The 19,994-nt window shown below is 44.2% G+C and overlaps 1 protein-coding gene across 1 annotated transcript in view; it reads right to left on the bottom strand.

Moving 5' to 3' along the window:
* Positions 1-7,642: 7,642 nt before the first annotated feature.
* The window catches only part of LOC147114177 (cationic amino acid transporter 2-like), a 30,343-nt gene continuing 17,991 nt past the window's right edge, over positions 7,643-19,994 (bottom strand). The window contains exons 10-11 of the mRNA XM_085995822.1: positions 14,392-14,500; positions 7,643-9,709 (exon numbers count right to left, since the gene is read on the bottom strand). Coding sequence (XP_085851948.1) covers positions 9,579-9,709; positions 14,392-14,500 — 240 coding nt within the window. The 3' untranslated portion in view covers positions 7,643-9,578. The remainder of the gene's footprint in view (positions 9,710-14,391; positions 14,501-19,994) is intronic.

A 19,994-nucleotide genomic window follows, 5' to 3' on the forward strand; every position in this document is an offset into this window, starting at 1 on the left:
CCGACAGCAATGAAAATGATTTTGCAACTTAGAAAAAGATTCCAACATGACATGATTTGCGTAAAGGCCCGGGTTGTAAATCTACACTTAGGCATGTAATAGTCCTGTCGTGTAAAATATTACAAGGAATGACTAACACTTGGCCTAACTGTAGATTTATAACCCGGTCCTTAGACAAATATATAACGCAGCAATAGCAACAGAAAATGCTGGAAAAACTCAGCAGGCCAGGCAACATCCGTGGAGAGAAAAACAGAGTCAACGTTTCGGGTCAAACCCTTCTACAGAACTGAGGAAAGAAGGCAGGAAGTGAAACAGATTAAAAGGCAGTTTGGGGGCTGGGAAATGGGGGAGGGGATGAAAGAAGAGACATTAAGAGATATTCAAGGTGAGACGAGATGGTAATCGGACAGGTAAAGAGACAAACAATGGCTCTAGATGAAGTGTGAAATGCACTGGCAGAGTGAGAGACAGCTGCCATGTGGGAGAGAGAGAGAGAAAAGGAAAATGCACAAACCAAAAGTGTGGATAAAAAATAAAAATATGATGGGGCCGAGGTTATGATCTGAAATTGTTGAACTCGATATTGAGTCCGGAAGGCTGTAAAGTGCCTAATCGGAAGATGAGGTGCTGTTCCTCGAGCTTATGCCGAGCTTCCGTGGAACAATGCAAGAGGCCGCGGACGGTGAGGTCAGAGCGGGAGTGAAGCGGTGAATTGAAATGACAAGCGACCAGAAGCTCAGGGTCACCCTTACGGACTGAACGGAGGTGTTCCGCAAAGCGGTCACCCAATCTGCGTTTGGTCTCCCCAATGTAGAGGAGACCACATCGTGAGCAGCGAATACAGTATACTAGGTTGCAAGAAGTACAAGTAAATCGCATTGTTCCACGGAAGCTCAGCGTAAACTCGAGGAACAGCACCTCATCTTCCAATTAGGCACTTTACAGCCTTCGGACTCAATATCGAGTTCAACAATTTCAGATCATAACCTCGGCCCCTATTGTTATATTTTTTATCCACACTTCTGGTTTGTGCCTTTTCCTTTTCTCTCCCTCTCCCCCACATGGCAGCTGTCTCTCACTCTGCCAGCGCATTTCACACTTCATCTAGAGCCATTGTCTGTTCCTTTACCTGTCCTATTACCATCTCGTCTCGCCTTGAATATCTCTTAATGTCTCTTCTTTCATCCCCTCCCCCATTTCCCAGCCCCCAAACTGCCTTTTAATCTGTTTCATTTCCTGCCTTTTCTCTCAGTTCTGTGGAAGAGTTTCGACCCGAAACGTTGACTCTATTTCTCTCTCTATGGATGTTGCCTGGCCTGCTGAGTTTTTCCAGCGTTTTCTGTTGTTATTTCGGATTTCCAGCATCCTCAGTATTTTGCTATCATATAACACAGCAAGTTCAACTTCTCAACGAAAGGCTGATCCTGGTCATCCTAGAGCTATACCATCGCTTGTAACTTTTGCGGCCTGTGTGAGTCCGTGTTCCATGTTTAGATGGAATGTGAGAGGGTGCAGCCCCTGTTCCGTTATTTCAGGGGGCTGCTCCTCAATTTCTGGATCCACTTCTGTCCCACGCTTCTGATCTTTGGTCACCCAGTGCGTGTACATCCTGTGTATATGCCATACACATTGTCCCAGATCCAAGGATATTCAGACTGCTTTCCAATCTGATGGTCCAACCCCATGTCAATGGTAAGAAAACTGATAGTCCTACTGTGCAAATCAAATTAACAACAACAACTTGTATTTATATAGCACCTTTGATGTTGTAAAACATCCCAAGGCGCTTCACAGGAGCCTTATAAAACAAAATTTGACACCAAGTCACATAAGGAGAAATTAGGGCAGATGACCAAAAGCTTGATCAAAGAGTCAGGTTTTAAGGAGCATCTTAGAGGACAGAGAGGCGGAGAGGTAGGGAGGGAGTTCCAGAGCTTAGGGCCTCAGCAGCTGAAGGCATGGCTGCTAATGGTGGAGTGGTTACAATCGAGGATGTTCAAGAGACCAGAATTAGAGGAGTGCAGACATCTTGGAGCATTGGTGGGGTTGGAGGAGGTTACAGAGGTAGGGAGGGGTAAGACAATGGAAGGATTTGAAAACAAGGATGAGAATTTTAAAATCCCTTCAAAGGCATGTGAAATGGTGGGAAAATATAATCTTTGACAATATAAATTTGGAGAGATTAACTTGCAGATGTCGGGATTATTTAGACCTAGTCAATCAGATTTGGAAAGGAGTTGAGAAATTTTGGGAGTTAAAGAGAACTTCACTGAAAAGTCTGAATCTATAAGCTCCAATGGAAACAAAATACTCAGTGATGACTTGGAAGGTTTTAAGATTGAACCAATTGGAATGTGTATGTTAGTACATAAAGAAATAAGAGCAGAAAGGGTGAGCCCTCTGGTAGATATTTTTCACAGATTATTGATCATGGACATGGTACCAGAGCCTGACAATTAGTTAATAATTTCAATCTTTAAAAAAATCAGAATAATCCTGGGAATTCTGAGACTGCTAACTTGGCATTTACAGTAGGCAAATATTGAAGGCCATTTTATTTGTTCTCAAGACGTGGGTGATACTGGCAAGGCTGCATTTATTGCCCATCCCTTGTTGCCCTGAGAAGGTGATAACCATCCTTCTTGAACCGCTGCAGTCCGTGTGGTGATGGTGCTCCCACAATGGTGTTTGGTAGGGAATTCCAGGATAATGGCCCAGCAGCATGAAAGAACAGCGATATATGTCTAAGGCTGGTGTGTAACTTGGAGGGGAACTTGGGAGTGATTCTTTTGTCCTTTTTGGTGGTAGATGGTTGCAGGGCTGGTGGCTGCTGTCAAAGTCAAATAATTTGCCCACATAACAGTGACTGCACTTGAAAATTAATCCATTGGTCATGAGGTGCTTTGGGACTTCCTGAGGACATGAAAGGGCACTAGATAAATGCTCATGAAAGCCTAAGTTCCAGGTGGAAACAAGAGCCTTTAAAAGACTTAATGTACTTGCCTTTAAAGTGCTTGAGCTTTTTAAATGCCTCCCGCCGCCAACACCTCGTTTCACTGATGCACCCAAGTCTCAGCTTGCAGGAACCCCCTAGGGCCGGAAATGCCCCGGGCCCTTCCACGCTCCCTTTTGCATACACTAATGAAGCTCTCATCTGCTTCTGTCACCTGCCTCAGGGCTGCACCGAATGCCGGGCGGGGCCGTAGCAGACCGAAAATCTGGCGGAAATGATTTCCACCAGATTTTCACTCCTTCAATCTCACTGCCACCCAAAATCGGGCTGGGTAGCCAAACAAAAAGCGCCCCTGTCGAGTTGATTGTAACATAGGAGGTTCTCTGAAGTGCAGTCTGAGTTGCGAGGAGATGCAAAACCAAAGTTGCTATAGCGCCACTACTGGTGAGAAGACGCTATTACACATGACGTGTTTATAAAGGAAAAAGTTGACACAAAAGGACAGAAATGTGACAACAGGAAATAAATGAGTACACAGGAAATTCATACTGATGTAAGATTTTTTAATAAGATATAAATGTAAAATAAAAACAATATTGGAGCTCCCCAATGGCTTAGCAGGTAAATGCACTGTGGAACTAACCCATATGATTCAGGAATATTCCAGGTTCTGAATAAGTTCATCACAGCAGGGCTCACAGTTGGGATGCTACAGTGCAGCTTAGTGCTCCTGGGCTGGGAAGGGGAAAAGTCAGCCATAGTTCCCATTGCTCATCGTTAATCAATGACGCCTGCGTGAAAGTGCATGTGTCAGTTCTCGACAGACATCAGATGAGGACAGGATCAGATGTGATATCCCCTCCCACCATGATCAATAAAGCCTGAAAACATTCACTGTGTAGGCTCACACAAGAAGTATCACCAGTTCGACGAGGTGCCTGAGGCTGCCAGTGACTGTGGTGAACACTCTTAGGAAAGGAGGGAAGAGAATTCAGGGGAGGATACAATATTATTGAACAATGCAGTACATTTACATTTTATAATTCAGTTTTTATTAGTATGTCAAAGTAAAGCCCAAACGATCCCTTGGTCACCTTTGTTACAGCACAAACCAAAACTGTATACATCATATATAGTCAGACATAATCTATACGTCATAGCACCATGGCTCCCATCTTAGCAAAGTCAGGCTACAGTTCCAACAAACCATTATCAACCATGTTTGTTATGTGCTGCATTGCAAACTAGCAGCATTCAAAAAGAATTAGGTTGTCAATACAAAATCATGAATGCGAGCACAAAAATTATGAGCTTTACAGTCAATAAAAATGCAAACATCACAGCACCAGGGACCCGGGTTCAAATCCGGCCTTGGGTGACTGTCTGTGTGGAGTTTGCACATTCTCCCCGTGTTTGCGTGGGTTTTCTCCGGGTGCTCCGGTTTCCTCCCACAGTCCAAAGATGTGCGGGTTAGGTTGATTGGCCATGATAAAAAAATTGGCCCTTAGTGTTAGGGGGGATTAAATACGTGGGGTTACGGGGATAGGGCTTGGGTGGGATGGCTGTCGGTGTAGGGACTGGGTGCTAGGGTTTGGATGATCAGCCATGATCTCGTTGAATGGCGGAGCAGGCTCGAAGGGCCGAATGGCCTACTCCTGCTCCTATCTTCTATGTTTCTATGTTTCTATTTTTATTTCAAATAGCAAGCTGGTAAGTTTCCATCAAAAGACGGAAATAAAATGGCAGAGATAGAACCAGCTTCTTTTAAAAAACACGTTTCTTTTAAAAAATCATTTTAAATCTTACTTTTAAAGGGTTTTGTGTCTGTGTGAATGAATGTAGCGTTGTAGAATTGATCTTTTTGATAGGGCTGTGGTAACCGTGCAGTCTTATAGGTCATATGGTTTGCAGTGACCAATCAGATTGCAAAAACCAAAAACATGAGCGTTATCAACCAGCTTCAGCTTCAATCTTTATATCAACTTGAGAAATATATAAAAAGAGAGACAGTGTTGTAAAACAGCTCACCTTCAAACTCTGTGCACGTCCCCTGTGACTGGCTGTCCCACCCCACAGGCCATTACTGCCCTGCTTCCCACCCATGCTCTCTACTCTGGGTCCAGCCCGCCTCCTGCCCACTCTATGTCCTCTGCCTGCAAATAACATAGCAGGAGACCTACTACGTATATTAAAACGCAAACATTAAAATAAAAGGTCAAAGGGTTTAATTGAATGATTACAAATTCGTTTTCTTTTAAATCATATGTATCACGTTAGTTGGTAATGCTGCAATAATATATTCTCCACTTCAGTACAAGTTACATAAGAGCATCTTTCAGTGTTGAAATAGTTTTGCTAATGCACTATTTTTTCCTCTGCACTGAATCTTGCTTGTTCACGTTGTTCGGTGACAATGTGTTTTTTTCTGATGAACAATAATCTCTTTTGATGTAAGATTCAAATTGACCATTCTGTTTGAGAAAGTCCCAACAATTAACTATTTATTTAGTCACAACTGCACTAATATGTGCAGCAATCACATCAAGAATCAAGACATGTCAGAAATCTTTAATCGTGCAGTCCACAGCTGTTATCACTAACACCTCCAGACTGCTGTAACAACATTGGCTTCATATTCATTTTAATAATTGCATGATTTAGTTGTTACAATCTGGAATGTCCTGCCTGAAAGGGTGGCGGAAGCAGGTTCAATTGTAATGTTCAATGAGGAATTGGATATATACTTGAAAAAGAAAAATCTTCAGGGCTATGGGGAAAGAGCAGGGGAGTGGGACTAATTGGATAGCTCTTTCAAAGAGCCGGCATAGGCATGATGGGCCTAATGGTCTCCTGTAGGATTCTATGATTATTTTCTGTTGAAACACAGAATCCCAGATGATTATTCCATCTGCGCAGAGCATAAACCTACAGTATATCTAAATGGTGCAATGAAGCCAGGCTTTAATGTACAATCAAGCTGTACCAATGCATGGTGAAACACCAGAGGTGGACGGTGGGATTGGTTCTCATTGTGATCCAAAAGGTGAGTTCATGATCACAATTCTGTCTGTCAATGGGAGGCAATGAGCAGACACCAGGTAGTTCCCCATAGGATGGATAAATAAGAGACTGAATTGCCCTGGACTGGTCTCACTATCACCTAGAGGGCAGCTCAAGAGCATCATTGGCAAAGACCTGTTAGAAGGTCACCTCTTTGCCTGCTTGGCCATGGCGCATGCCAAGGATAGTCTCAAAAGGAGACGAGAAATAAAAATGGGTAGCCTGTCTTTGTGATACTGAGCAACACAGCACCAATGCATAGCACCATAGGAAGGAGCAGCACATGTTGGATTCCCCTATTCCATTGAGTTGCCAGTGACATCTCACATATGCTTCTTGGTGAGGAGGTTGTCTGCCTTGCCTCCTTGAGGGCAGAAATTGGGAAGCATATTTGCATGTCCACCCAACAATAAATAAGTAAAAGTTTGTCAAAAGTTTATCACTATCCTCCGCCTGCTTCACGACGACATGCAAGCCGTGATCCTGACCAACGGTTCCACCACAGACCCAATTCACGTACGAACAAACAAGGCTGTGTCATTGCACCAACGCTCTTCTCGATCTTCCTTGCTGCAATGCTCCATCTCACCCTCAGTAAGCTCCCTACTGGAGTGGAGCTAATTTACAGAACAAATGGGAAACTGTTCAACCTCCGTAGCCTCCAGTCCAGATCCAAGGTCGTCCCATCCTCTGTCATCAAATTACAGTATGCAGACAATGCTTGCGTCTGCGCTCACTCGGAGGTCGAACTCCAAACCATCGTCAACACCTTCAGCGAAGCGTACGAGAACATGGGCCTTACACTAAACATCCGTAAGACAAAGGTCCTCCACCAACCTGCCCCCACCGCACAGTGCTGCCCCCCGATTATCAAAATCCACGACAAGGCCTTGGAGAACATGGACCGCTTTCTATACCTCGGGAGCCTACTGTCAACAAGGGCAGACGTCGACGACAAAGTCCAACACCGCCTTTAGTGTGCCAGTGAAGCCTTCAGTCGCCTGAGGAAGAGAGTGTTTGAAGACCAGGACCTTAAACCCGGCACTAAGCTCATGGTCTACAGGGCAGCAGTGATACCCGCCCTGCTGTATGCCTCAGAGACATGGACCATGTACAGCAGGCACCTCAAAGCACTGGAGAGGTACCACCAACACTGCCTCCGCAAGATCCTGCAAATCCATTGGCAGGATAGGCGCACCAACGTCAGTGTTCTTGCTCAGGCCAACATCCCCAGCATCGAAGCTCTGACCACACTCAATCAGCTCCGATGGATGGGTCACATTGCCCACATGCCTGATACGAGACTTCCAAAACAAGCGCTCTACTCGGAGCTCCGGCACGGCAAGAGAGCCCCAGGTAGGCAGAGGAAATGCTTTAAGGACACCCTCAATGCTTCCTTGAAAAAGTGCAACATCCCCATCGACGCCTGGGAATCCCTGGCCCAAGACGGCACAAAGTGGAGGAGAAGCATCCGGGAAGCCGCCGAACACCTCGAGTCTCTTCGCCGGGAGCAAGCAGAAGCCAAGCACAGGCAGCGCAAGGAGCGCACGTCAACCCAAGCACCCCACCCAACCGCCCCTTCAACCACCGTCTGCCCCACCTGTGACAGAGACTGTAGATCCCGCATTGGACTCATCAGTCACCTGAGAACTCATTTTTAATGTGAAAGCAAGTCATCCTCGGTTCCGAGGGACTGCCTAAGAAGGAGAAGAAGAAGAAATAAGTAAAAAAGATGATCAAAAGCTAAGAGTGCCAATTAGTAGCAAATGGTGGGCTGTTTTTATGCTGTGCGCCTGTCCCCACAAGGCACTCAAGTGAATGCCCATTATAGTTGAGAGTACCCAAGTTCATTTAATTGAGATCTTCAGAGCCAGCAAAGAGAGCTGGCCCTCATTCTATCATTCTGGGATGAATGTAAGGACAGAACCCAGAGGTGAAAGGACAATGTTCCATCTGAGCACACCGCCCAAACTCCATGCAAATATTTTGTTTCAGAAATGTCACCAGTGACAGAAACAAAGCACCACTCAATCCATTGAAAGAAGAGAGTCAAAGCCCATTCAGGAGGCGCAGAGACCAGTTACTCACCTTGTGACTCTGCTTTCAATAAACATAAACATACATTTTGATTACAATTCTGTCAGCACCTACAGTAAGCTAACAATTATATAACGCTATTTTGCTTTGTACAGGGCACAATATCAAATCTTAGAGAAAAAAAATCTACTGAGTTTAACATTAGTACCTAAAGAGTCAATCCATTCGGACTACTATTATATTGGATAAAATAAGCTGTATTCTTGATCATTTTAATCTTTTACTTTTTAAGTTAGTTTCTCAATCTTCCTTATGCTATGTGCCATATTACACTGTCTGGAACTTCCTGATTAAACTGGCAGTCTAGATGGCCTCTGCCATTGCCATATTCTGGAGGTCCTGAAATGTAGTATAGATTCTTGGTGCTTCCCAAACGTGGCTCAGTTGAGACTGTGAGCAAACCACATGAAGGATCGTGAAAATCATTACTAATCCACCTTTTGTGGCACCGTTTAAGCCTGAAGCCAACATACCCAAGAAAGTGTCTGGCGAGCTTCGAGTAAATGCATAACATAATTATATTAAACTGCAGCTGTGTCAGCCATGGCTCAGTTGGTAGCACCCTTGCCTCTGAGTCAGTAGGTTGCAGATTCAAGTCCCACCCTAGAGACTTGAGGACAAAATGTAGGCTGACACTCCGGTGCAGTGCTGAGGGAGTGCTGCACTGTTGGAGGAGCCGTCTTTCAGACCAAGGCCCCGTCTCCTCTCTCAGGTGGGTGTAAGGGATCCCATGGCACTATTTCGAAGAAGAGCAGGGGAGTTCTGGCCAATATCTATCCCTCAACCAACATCACTACAACAGGTTATCTGGTCATCATCCCATTACTGTTTGTGGGAGTTTGCTGTGCACAAATTGGCTGCTGCGTTTCGTACATGACAACAGTGACTACACTTCAAATATACTTAAATGGTTGTAAAGCGCTTTGGGACACCCTGAGGTTGTGAAAGGCGCTATATAAGTGCAAGTCTTTTTTCAAGGGAAAGCTGGTTGAGCCACAGCTCTTTCAGAATTTACTTTACTTATAACATTCTGTGGGTTCTTTGCTCACAGAATGGCTTTTTTGAATGACAGAAAGCAAAACTTGCAGGTCAAACAAAATAAATCAAAATGGTAATGCTTCTTACACAGTAGTCCTCTTTTATACCTCAGGTGTTCCTTATGTCGTAGTTGAGCAAAACGCTTATAGCACAGTCGAATTTATACTGACCTTCCTGCCTTAGGCTTTTGTGTAATACTTTTCTGATAGCAGCATTTAATACTTAACAATCAAATTTTGTTTGATGCCACTCCTGTGAAGCTCCTTGGGACGTTTAACTACGTTAAAGATGCTATATAAAAGCAAGTTGTTGTTGTTGTTGGTGGTGGTGGTGGTGGTGTTGGTGGTAGAGGAACTGTGTTGTTCCCACATTCAGTTTGTTGAGAAGTAGTCAGCGTTGACTTGTCCTTGTTAGATCATTGGTTCCCTTAAACCGCCTCGTCCTTATTCTCTTCCTCAGCTGGCTTTTCATTTTCAAATGGACTTTGGACAGAACAGCCTTGATGACGCTGACCTTCCACACTGTGCCGAATGCCGTAGCAAAAATATATCAGCAAACCTGTCAAATAATGTGGAAAGTTTTACATTTCAACATGAATATGGTTGATGTGCAGTAAAGAGGGAAAAAAAAGATTTCTCAATCTGTCAGTAACTACAGAGGCGGTTTCAACTCTCTCCTCCCTGTGTCAACGGGGCAGCAGCAGCCCGAAATTGGCCTTGCGTCACTCAGCGCCTCATTCACGCTACCATCGCAGCTGCCACCATCTTGCGCAGGTCCTGAGATGGGCAGGTGGGAGGTTAGGTGTAACATGCAAATTGAGGTGCTACGATGCGCATAGGACCACGATTGCAATTTCAAGGTTCAAATGGTCGGAGCGTGCAAAATAAAGATGTTTATGAAGCACAAAGAACTCCAGAACCAGGGGTCACATAGAAACATAGAAACATAGAAGATAGGAGCAGGAGTAGGCCATTCGGCCCCTCGAGCCTGCTCCGCCATTCAATGAGATCATGGCTGATCATCCAAACTCAGTACCCTGTCCCTGCCTTCTCCCCATATCCCCTGATCCCTTTAACTTTAAGAAATATATCCAACTCTTTCTTGAATATATTTAATGAACTGGCCTCCACCGCCCTCTGTGGCAAAGAATTCCACAGGTTCACCACTCTCTGGGTGAAGAAATTCCTCCTAATTTCAGTCCTAAATGTCCTACCCCTTATCCTTAGACTATGACCCCTGGTTCTGGACTCCCCGACCATCGGGAACATCCTTCCAGCATCTAGTCTGTCCAGGCCTGACAGAATTTTATAGGTTTCGATGAGATCCCCTCTCAATCTTCTAAACTCCAGTGAGTATAAGCCCAATCGACACAATCTCTCCTCATACGTCATTCCTGCCATCCCAGGTATCAGCCTGGTGAATCTTCGTTGCACTCCTTCCATGGCAAGAACATCCTTCCTCAGATAAGGTGACCAAAACTGCACACAATACTCAAGGTGCGGTCTCACCAAGGCCCTGTACAACTGTAGCAAGACATCCTTGTTCCTGTACTCGAACCCTCTTGCTATGAAGGCCAACATACCATTCGCCTTCTTAACCGCCTGCTGCACCTGCATGCTTACCCTCAGCGACTGGTGCACAAGAACACCCAGGTCTCTTTGCACTTCCCCTTCTCCCAATCTATTGCCATTCAAATAATAATCTGCCTTCCTGTTTTTGCCGCCAAAGTGGATAACCTCACATTTATCCACATTATAGCGCATTTGCCATGTTTCTGCCCAATCACCTAACCCAAATCGTACTGGAGTTTCATGACATCCTCCTCACAGCATACCCTCCCACCCAACTTTGTGTCGTCTGCAAATTTGGAGATATTACATCCAATTCCCTCGTCCAGATCATTAATATATATATTGTGAACAGCTGGGGTCCTAGGACCGATCCTTGCGGTACCCCACTAGTCACTGCCTGCCACTCGGAAAATGACCCGTTTATTCCAACTCTTTGCTTTCTGTCCGCCAACCAGTTCTCTATCCAAGTCAAAACCTTGCCCCCAATCCCATGTGCCTTAATTTTGCATGCTAATCTCTTATGTGGGACCTTATCGAAAGCCTTCTGAAAGTCCAAATACACCACATCCACTGGTTCTCCCTTATCTATTTTACCAGTTACATCCTCAAAAAATTCCAGTAGAATAGTCAAGCATGATTTACCTTTTGTAAATCCATGTTGACTTTGTCCGATCCTGTCACTGCTTTCCAAGTGCTCTGCTATTACATCTTTTATAATGGACTCTAGCATTTTCCCCACTACCGATGTCAGGCTTACCGGTCTATAATTCCCACTTTTTCTCTGCCACCTTTTTTGAATAGTGGGGTAACATTAGCTACCCTCCAATCCATGGGTACTGTTCCAGAGTCTATTGAGTTCTGGAAGATGACCAGCAATGCATCTACTATTTCTAGGGCCTCTTCCTTAAGTACCCTGGGATGTAGATTATCAGGCCCTGGGGATTTATCGGCCTTCAATCCCATCAATTTCCCTAACACCATTTCCCTACAAATACTGATTTCTTTCAGTTCCACCCTTTCATCAGACCCTATGTTCCCCGGTATTTCTGGGAGGTTATTTGTGTCCTCCTTTATGAAGACAGAACCAAAATATGTATTTAGTTGGTCTGCCATTTCTTTGTTCCCCATTATAAATTCCCCCGATTCTGACTGCAAGGGACCTACGCTTGACTTCACCAATCTTTTTCTCTTCACATATCTATAAAAGCTTTTACAGTCAGTTTTTATGTTCCCTGAAAGCTTACTCTCATATTCTATTTTCCCTTTTTTAATTAATCCCTTTGTCCTCCTTTGTTGAATCCTGAACTGCTCCCAATCCTCAGGATTATTGCTTTTTCTGGCCAATTTGTATGTCCTCTCCTTGGATCTTATGCTATCCCTAATTTCCCTTGTTAGCCACGGTTGAGTCACCTTTTTTGTTTTATTTTTATGCCAAACTGGGATGAACAGCTTCTGTAGTTCATCCATTCGGTCTTTGAATATTTGCCATTGCCTATCCACCGTCAACCCTTTGAGTGCCATTCCCCAATCAATCCTACCCAACTCACTCCTCAGACCATCGTAGTTTCCTTTATTTAAATTGAGGACCCTAGTTTCTGAGTCAACTATTTCATTCTCCATCTTAATGAAGAATTAGATCATATTATGATCGCTCCGACCCAAGGGGCCTCGTACAACAAGATTGCTAATTAATCCTTTCTCGTTACATAATACCCAGTCTAAGATGGCCTGATGTCTGGTTGGTTCCTCGACATATTGGTCCAGGAAACCATCCCATAAACACTCCAGGAATTCCTCCTCCACTGTATTGTTACTAATTTGGTTGGCCCAATCTATATGTAGATTAAAGTCACCCATGATGACTGCTGTGCCCTTATTGCACGCTTCTTTAATTTCCCTTTTAATGCCATCCCCAACCTCCGCCTTACTGTTTGGAGGTCTATATACCATTCCCACTAATGTTTTTTTCCCCTTAGTATTTCTCAATTCTACCCATACAGATTCCACATCATCAGAGCTAATATCCTTCATTACAATTGTGTTAATCCCTTCTTTAATCAGTAATGCTACCCCACCTCCCTTTCCTTTTTGCCTATCTTTCCTGAATATCGAATACCCCTGGATGTTGAGATCCCAGTCTTGGCCATCCTTGAGCCACGTTTCCATAATCCCAACCAAATCATATTCGTCTAAGGATAAGGGGTAAGCCATTTAGGACAGAGATGAGGAGGAATTTCTTCACCCAGAGAATGGTGAACCTGTGGAATTCTCTACCACAGAAGGCAGTAGAGGCCAATTCATTAAATATATTCAAGAAGGAGTTAGATATATTTCTTAAGGCTAAAGGGATCAAGGGATATGGGGAGAAGGCAGGAACAGGGTACTGAGTTTGGATGATCAGCCATGATCTCATTGAATGGCGGAGCAGGCTCAAGGGGCCGAATGGCCTACTCCTGCTCCTATCTTCTATGTTTCTATGTTTCTATGTTTCTATGTTCATGTCCAGCCGGAGCTCAGTGGCAGCACTCTCGCCTCTGTCAGATGGGCGTGGGTTCGAGCCCCACTCCAGAGACTTGAGCCCATAATCCAGGCAGACACTTTGGATGAGATGCTAAAACCGAGGCCCCGTCTGCCCTCTCAGGTGGAAATAAAAGATCCCATGGCACTATTTCGAAGATGAGCAGGCGAGTCCTTCATGGTGCCCTGGTCAGTAATTATCCCTCAACCATCATCACTAAAAACAGATTATCTGGTCATTTATCACATTGCTGTTTGTGGGAGCTTGCTGTGCATAATTTGGCTGCTGTGTTTCCTACATGACAACAGTGACTACACTTCGAAAGTACTTAATTGGTTGTAAAGTGCTTTGGGACGTCCTGAGGTTGTGAAAGGTGCTATATAAATGCAACCTTTCTTTTCTTTATCTAAATAGCTGTGGCAGTGGGTGCAGATAGAAATGGAAGAAGGTAAAATTGACAAAGGCTCCAATGCTCCAAGAAGATAAAAGCAGGTTGGCACCAAAGCTGCAAACCAGCACAGTGTTCCAACAGAGGGACCCCACCCGCCAATATCTCAGTGGCTAATCGAAGGATAAGGTGCTGTTCCTCGAGCTTGTGTTGAACTCCACTGGGACAGTGTAGAAGGCCAGTGGCAGAGAGGTCAAAGTGTAAGCGGGACAGGGAATTGGAAGGATAGTCATCCTGGGCTGCTTTCAATCATCTCCTTGCTGCCAATTACAGAGCAGCATTGGCAGAGGTATGGGAGCTAGTTTCCTGAACACCCACTCTCTGAGCTGAAAATGGTACATGACGTAGAAATGCCCCCAAAAAAAGGTGAGCGGAAATATAAATATCTTAAAAATCTGTGTGATAAGAAAATGTTCACTGCATCTAGCACATTAGAGCGACAATCACTATTAACTTATGATTCCTTAACCCTCAGACTCGCGACCCCACTCTGTTTTCCCCTAGATTTAAGCTGACCTTCCTTCATATTTTCTTACAACAGAAATTTGCAAATTTAATTTCTGAAAGAATCCAAACGTTGTCCGAGCAAATCAATTCAAAATCATTCAAAAGGAACTAGCTGCTCCCTATTACAGTCTATAAGATGATGCAGATTCACTGAATTGCAATAGTTTACTATTTAAACTGTGATGAAGAATCTTACCAATTGCCATCCAAACAGAGAGTCGAATCCAAGTGCCAACACTCAACTGTGACATCAGGTAAGCGTTTACCAAAATACTGAGTAATGGCAGGAATGGTAGGCAGGGCACCTTTAAATACAGCAAAACATACACATCAGGATAGACCAGACTAGACTTGATAGCAGTGAAGTACAATCCTTTTAACAGTACAGTACTCCCTCGTTATATCTTAAATCATAGTCAAAGTATTATTAAAGCATTCTACTGAAGGTCTACAGAAAGGATAAACATGTATTATTAGTTAATGCCACAAGCATTTAAACAAAAGAGCATAGATACCTGACTGAATTTTTTAGCATCCCTCCGTTATTCAGCTAGTTTCCAAATAAATGTCAGATTACCGGAAGCTCCATAGACAGCACCATCTCAAATAGTAGAAAATAGCAGAAACTAGCAGCACCAGTGCCAACCTGTCATAATTGAAGATTATCCCTTTATCTCTTTCATCAGCTCTCAACCACAGTACCTAATTTAATATGACTCGTAACCACTATCAAATCACCCAACAACAACAACTTGCATTTATATAGCGCCATTAATTTAGCAAAACATCCCAAGGCGCTTCACAGGAGCATTATCGAACAAAATTTACACCAAGCCACATAAGGAGATATTAGGACAGGTGACCAAAAGCTTGGTCAAAGAGGTAGGTTTTAAGGAGCATCTTAAAGGAGGAAAGAGAGGTCGAGAGGCGGAGAGGTTAACATAAGAACATAAGAACATAAGAAATAGGAGCAGGAGTAGGCCAATCGGCCCCTCGAGCCTGCTCCACCATTCAATAAGATCATGGCTGATCTGATCCTAACCTCAAATCTTCTATCACTCTGCATCCACCCGAACCCATGTGATCTCCCGGGAGAGGCGAAAAACCAGATAAAGACCCAATGGCCAATTTGGGAGAAAAAAATCTGGGAAATTCCTCTCCGACCCATCTAGGCGATCGAAATTCTTCCAGGAGATCACTCTGTCCCTATATTTTCTACAGTACTTACCTTCTGTAAAGGCGATCTCCACCCCAGCCAGGAACAGGAATAAAACCATCTCCTGAAATCTAACAGAATTAGAACACAGTAGGAGCAGAACAAGGCTACACGGCCCCTGGGCCCGCTCCACTACCCACAGGGCCATGACCATTCCGAACCCAGACTCATGTCCAATTTCCTGCCATCTCCCCGTAACCCTTTATTCCCTTTACTTCTAGGAAACTATCTATTTCTGTTTTAAATTTATTTAATGATGTAGCTTCCACAGCTTTCTGGGGCAGCAAATTCCACAAACCTACCACCCTCTGAGTGAAGAAGTTTCTCCTCATCTCAGTTTTGAATGAGCAGCCCCTTATTTTAAGATTATGCCCCCTAGTTCTAGTTTCACCCATCATTGGGAACATCCTCACCGCATCCACCCGATCAAGCCCCTTCACAATCTTATATGTTTCAATAAGATCGCCTCTCATTCTTCTGAACTCCAATGAGTAGAGTCCCAATCTACTCAACCTCTCCTCATATGACCACCCCCTCATCCCCGGGATTAACCGAGTGAACCTTCTTTGTACTGACTCGAGAGCAAGTATGTCTTTTCTTAAGTATGGACACCAAAACTGTATGCAGTATTCCAGGTGCGGCCTCACCAATACCTTGTACAACTGCAGCAATACCTCCCTGTTTTTATATTCCAACCCCCTAGCAATAAAAGCCAACATTCCATTGGCCTTCTTAATCACTTGCTGCACCTGCATACTAACTTTTTGAGTTTCGTGCACCAGGACCCCCAGATCCCTTTGTACTACAGTACTTTCCAGTTTCTTGCCATTAAGATAATAACTTGCTCTATGATTTTTCCTGCCAAAGTGCATAACCTCACACTTTCCAGTATTGTATTCCATCTGCCAAATCTCTGCCCACTTACTTAGCCTGTCTATGTCCCTTTGCAGGTTTTTTATGTCCTCCTCACTCACTACTTTCCCTCCCATCTTTGTATCATCTGCAAACTTTGATATGTTACACTCGGTCCCCTCCTCCAAATCGTTAATATAGATTGTAAAGAGTTGGGGACCCAGCACTGACCCCTGCGGAACACCACTAGTTACTGGTTGCCAATCTGAGAACGAACCATTTATCCCAACTCTCTGCTTTCTGTTAGAGAGCCAATCCTCCACCCACGCCAGAATATTACCCCCAATCCCGTGATTTTTTATCTTGAGCAATAATCTTTTGTGTGGCACCTTGTCAAATGCCTTTTGGAAGTCTAAATACACTACGTCCACTGGTTCCCCTTTATCCACCCTGTATGTTACTTCCTCAAAAAACTCAAGCAAATTTGTTAAACATGACTTCCCCTTCATGAAACCATGCTGAGTTTGCCCTATTAAATTATGTTTATCCAAATGTCCCGTTACTGTCTCCTTAATAATGGACTCTAACATTTTACCAACCACAGATGTTAGGCTAACAGGTCTATAGTTTCCAGCCTTCTGCCTACTACCCTTTTTAAATAAGGGTGTTACATTAGCAGTTTTCCAATCTGCTGGGACCTTTGCTGAGTCCAGTGAGTTTTGGAAAATTATTACCAATGCATCCACAATCCCTACCGCTACTTCCCTCAAGACCCTGGGATGCAAGCCATCAGGTCCAGGGGATTTATCCGCCTTGAGTCCCATTATTTTACCAAGTACCACTTCCTTAGTGATTTTAATCGTATTTAGTTCCTCCCCCCCTAGAGCCCCCTGTTTGTCCAGTGTTGGGATATTCTTAGTGTCCTCTACTGTAAAGACTGATACAAAATAATTGTTCAGTGTTTTTGCCATCTCCATGTTTCCCACCATTAATTTCCCGGTCTCATCCTCTAAGGGACCAACATTTACTTTAGCCACCCTTTTTCTTTTTATATAACTATAGAAACTTTTACTATCTGTTTTTATATTTTTTGCTAATTTACTTTCATAATCTATCTTCCCTTTCTTAATCAATCTTTTTGTTATTTTTTGCTGTCTTTTAAAGACTTCCCAATCTTCCATCCTCCCACTAGATTTGGCTACCTTATATGCCCTTGTTTTTAGTCGGATACTATCCTTAATTACTTTACTTAGCCACGGATGGCTATCTTTTCTTTTACACCCTTTTTTCCTCAGTGGAATATATTTTTTTTGGAAGTTGTAAAATAACTCCTTAAATGTACACCACTGGTCATGTACCGTCTTACCCTTTAATCTATTTTCCCAGTCCACTCTAATTAATTCCGCTCTCATACCTTCATAGTCTCCTTTATTCAAGCTCAGCACGCTTGTTTGAGATCCAACCTTCTCACCCTCTAATTGAATATGGAACTCAACCATGTTATGGTCACTCATTCCAAGGGGATCCTTTACTAGGACATTTTTAATTAATCCTGTCTCATTACACAGGACCAAATCTAAGGTTGCTTGCCCCCTGGTCGGTTCAGTTACATACTGCTCAAGAAACCCATCCCTAATACACTCAATGAACTCTTCCTCAAGGCTGCTCTGCCCAATTTGATTTGTCCAGTTAATATGATAATTAAAATCCCCCATAATTATAGCTGTTCCCTTATTACAAGCCTCAACTATTTCCTGATTAATACTCCGTCCAACAGAGTTGCAACTGTTCGGAGGCCTATAGACTACACCCACTAGTGTTTTTTTCCCCTTATTATTCCTTACCTCCACCCAAACTGTTTCACTATCCTGCTCCTTTGACCCAATATCATTTCTCTGTATTATAGTGATTCCTTCCTTTATTAACATAGCCACCCCACCTCCTCTCCCTTCCTGCCTGTCCTTCCTGATTGTTAAATAACCTGGTATGTTTAATTCCCAGTCATGGTCACCCTGCAGCCATGTTTCTGTAATGGCCACAAGATCATACCCATATGTCATTATTTGTGCCGTTAACTCATTCATTTTGTTACGAATGCTACGTGCATTCAGATAAAGAACTTTCAAATATGTTTTGTAACACTTAGTTCCTGTTTTTTCCCTTTTTAGTACTTTACTTTTTACTCCATACCTTCTGTCCCTTCCTGACACATTCTGTTTTTTAATTCCCCCACTGCTACCTAAGTCTATGACCTTCTCTGTTGTCATTTCTATTATTTGCTCTCTAGAAACCTCCCCCCCACTAATTAGTTTAAAGCCCTCTCTACAGCCCTAGTTATATGATTCGCCAGGACTCTAGTTCCAGCACTGGCCAAGTGGAGTCCGTCCCAACAGAACAGCTCCCTCTTGTCCCAGTACTGGTGCCAGTGTCCCAAGAAGCAAAACCCATTTCTCCCACACCAGTCTTTGAGCCACGCATTTAACTCTTTAATTTTATTTATCCTAGCCAAATTCGCTCGTGGCTCAGGTAATAACCCAGAGATTATTACCCTTGAGGTTCTGTTTTTTAATTTGACCCCTAGCTGCTCATACTCCTTTAACAGAACCGTCTTCCTTGTCCTATCTACGTCGTTTGTACCAACATGGACCACGACAACTGGATCCTCCCCCTCCCACTGCAAGTTTCTTTCCAGCCCAGAAGAGATGTCCTTAACCCTGGCACCAGGCAGGCAACACAGCCTTCGGGACTCCCGCTCTTGACTGCAGAGAACCCTATCTATCCCCCTAATGATACTATCCCCTACCACTACAACATTTCTTTTTACTCCCTCCACTTGAATGGCCCCCTGTACCACGGTGCTGTGGCCAGGTTGCTCATCCTCCCTGCAGTCCCCGCTCCCGCCCTCACAGGGAGTAAGAACCTCGATCCTGCTGGACAAGAACAAGGGCTGCGTCTCCTTCAACACTACATCCTGGATCCCTGTACCTTCCTCACTCGTAGTCACACCGTCCTGTCCCTGACCACGGACTACATCTGCAGTAATTAACTTCATAGGTGTGACCATCTCCTGAAACATAGAGTCCAGGAACTTCTCCCCCTCCCTGATGTGTCGCAGTGTCCGAAGCTCGGTCTCAAGCTCCATAACATGGAACTTGAGTTCCTCTAGCAGCAAACACTTGTCGCAGATGTAATCACCGTTAGCCTCAATGGGGTTCACCGGCTCCCACATCTCGCAACAGTAACACATCACCTGCTCCATTCTATATAATTAATTAAATTTCTTATTATTAGTTATGAAGACCCTGCCCGGATATATATGATAATATCACACCACTATTCAATAGGACTTACCAACTTAAAGGTATGAAAGAGAAGAGAAGGAAGAAAACCAACCAACCAGCTGATCACCAACCTCCTCCTTGAATACTGTCTGTGGAGCCTGTTTGGTTGACTCGTCTCGCTGCTCCGCCTCCGCAGTGCTGTCTAAGCCTGGGAGTGGGGAATAAAACAGAGCAAAAAACACACCCTCACCTCCCACTTAGGGAGGGAATTCCAGAGCTCAGGGCCCAGGCAGCTGAAGGCACGGCCACCAATGGTGGAGTGATGGAAATCAGGGGATGCGCAAGAGGCCAGAATTGGAGGAGCGCAGAGTTCTCAGAGGGCCGCGCACCAATCGGGAGGCCCCGCGCACCAATCGGGAGGCCCCGCGCACCAATCGGGAGGCCCTGCGC

Source organism: Somniosus microcephalus, chromosome 8 (assembly GCF_052327205.1).
Source record: "Somniosus microcephalus isolate GS21.2 chromosome 8, FLI_Smic_1.0, whole genome shotgun sequence".
Taxonomy (NCBI): domain Eukaryota; kingdom Metazoa; phylum Chordata; class Chondrichthyes; order Squaliformes; family Somniosidae; genus Somniosus; species Somniosus microcephalus.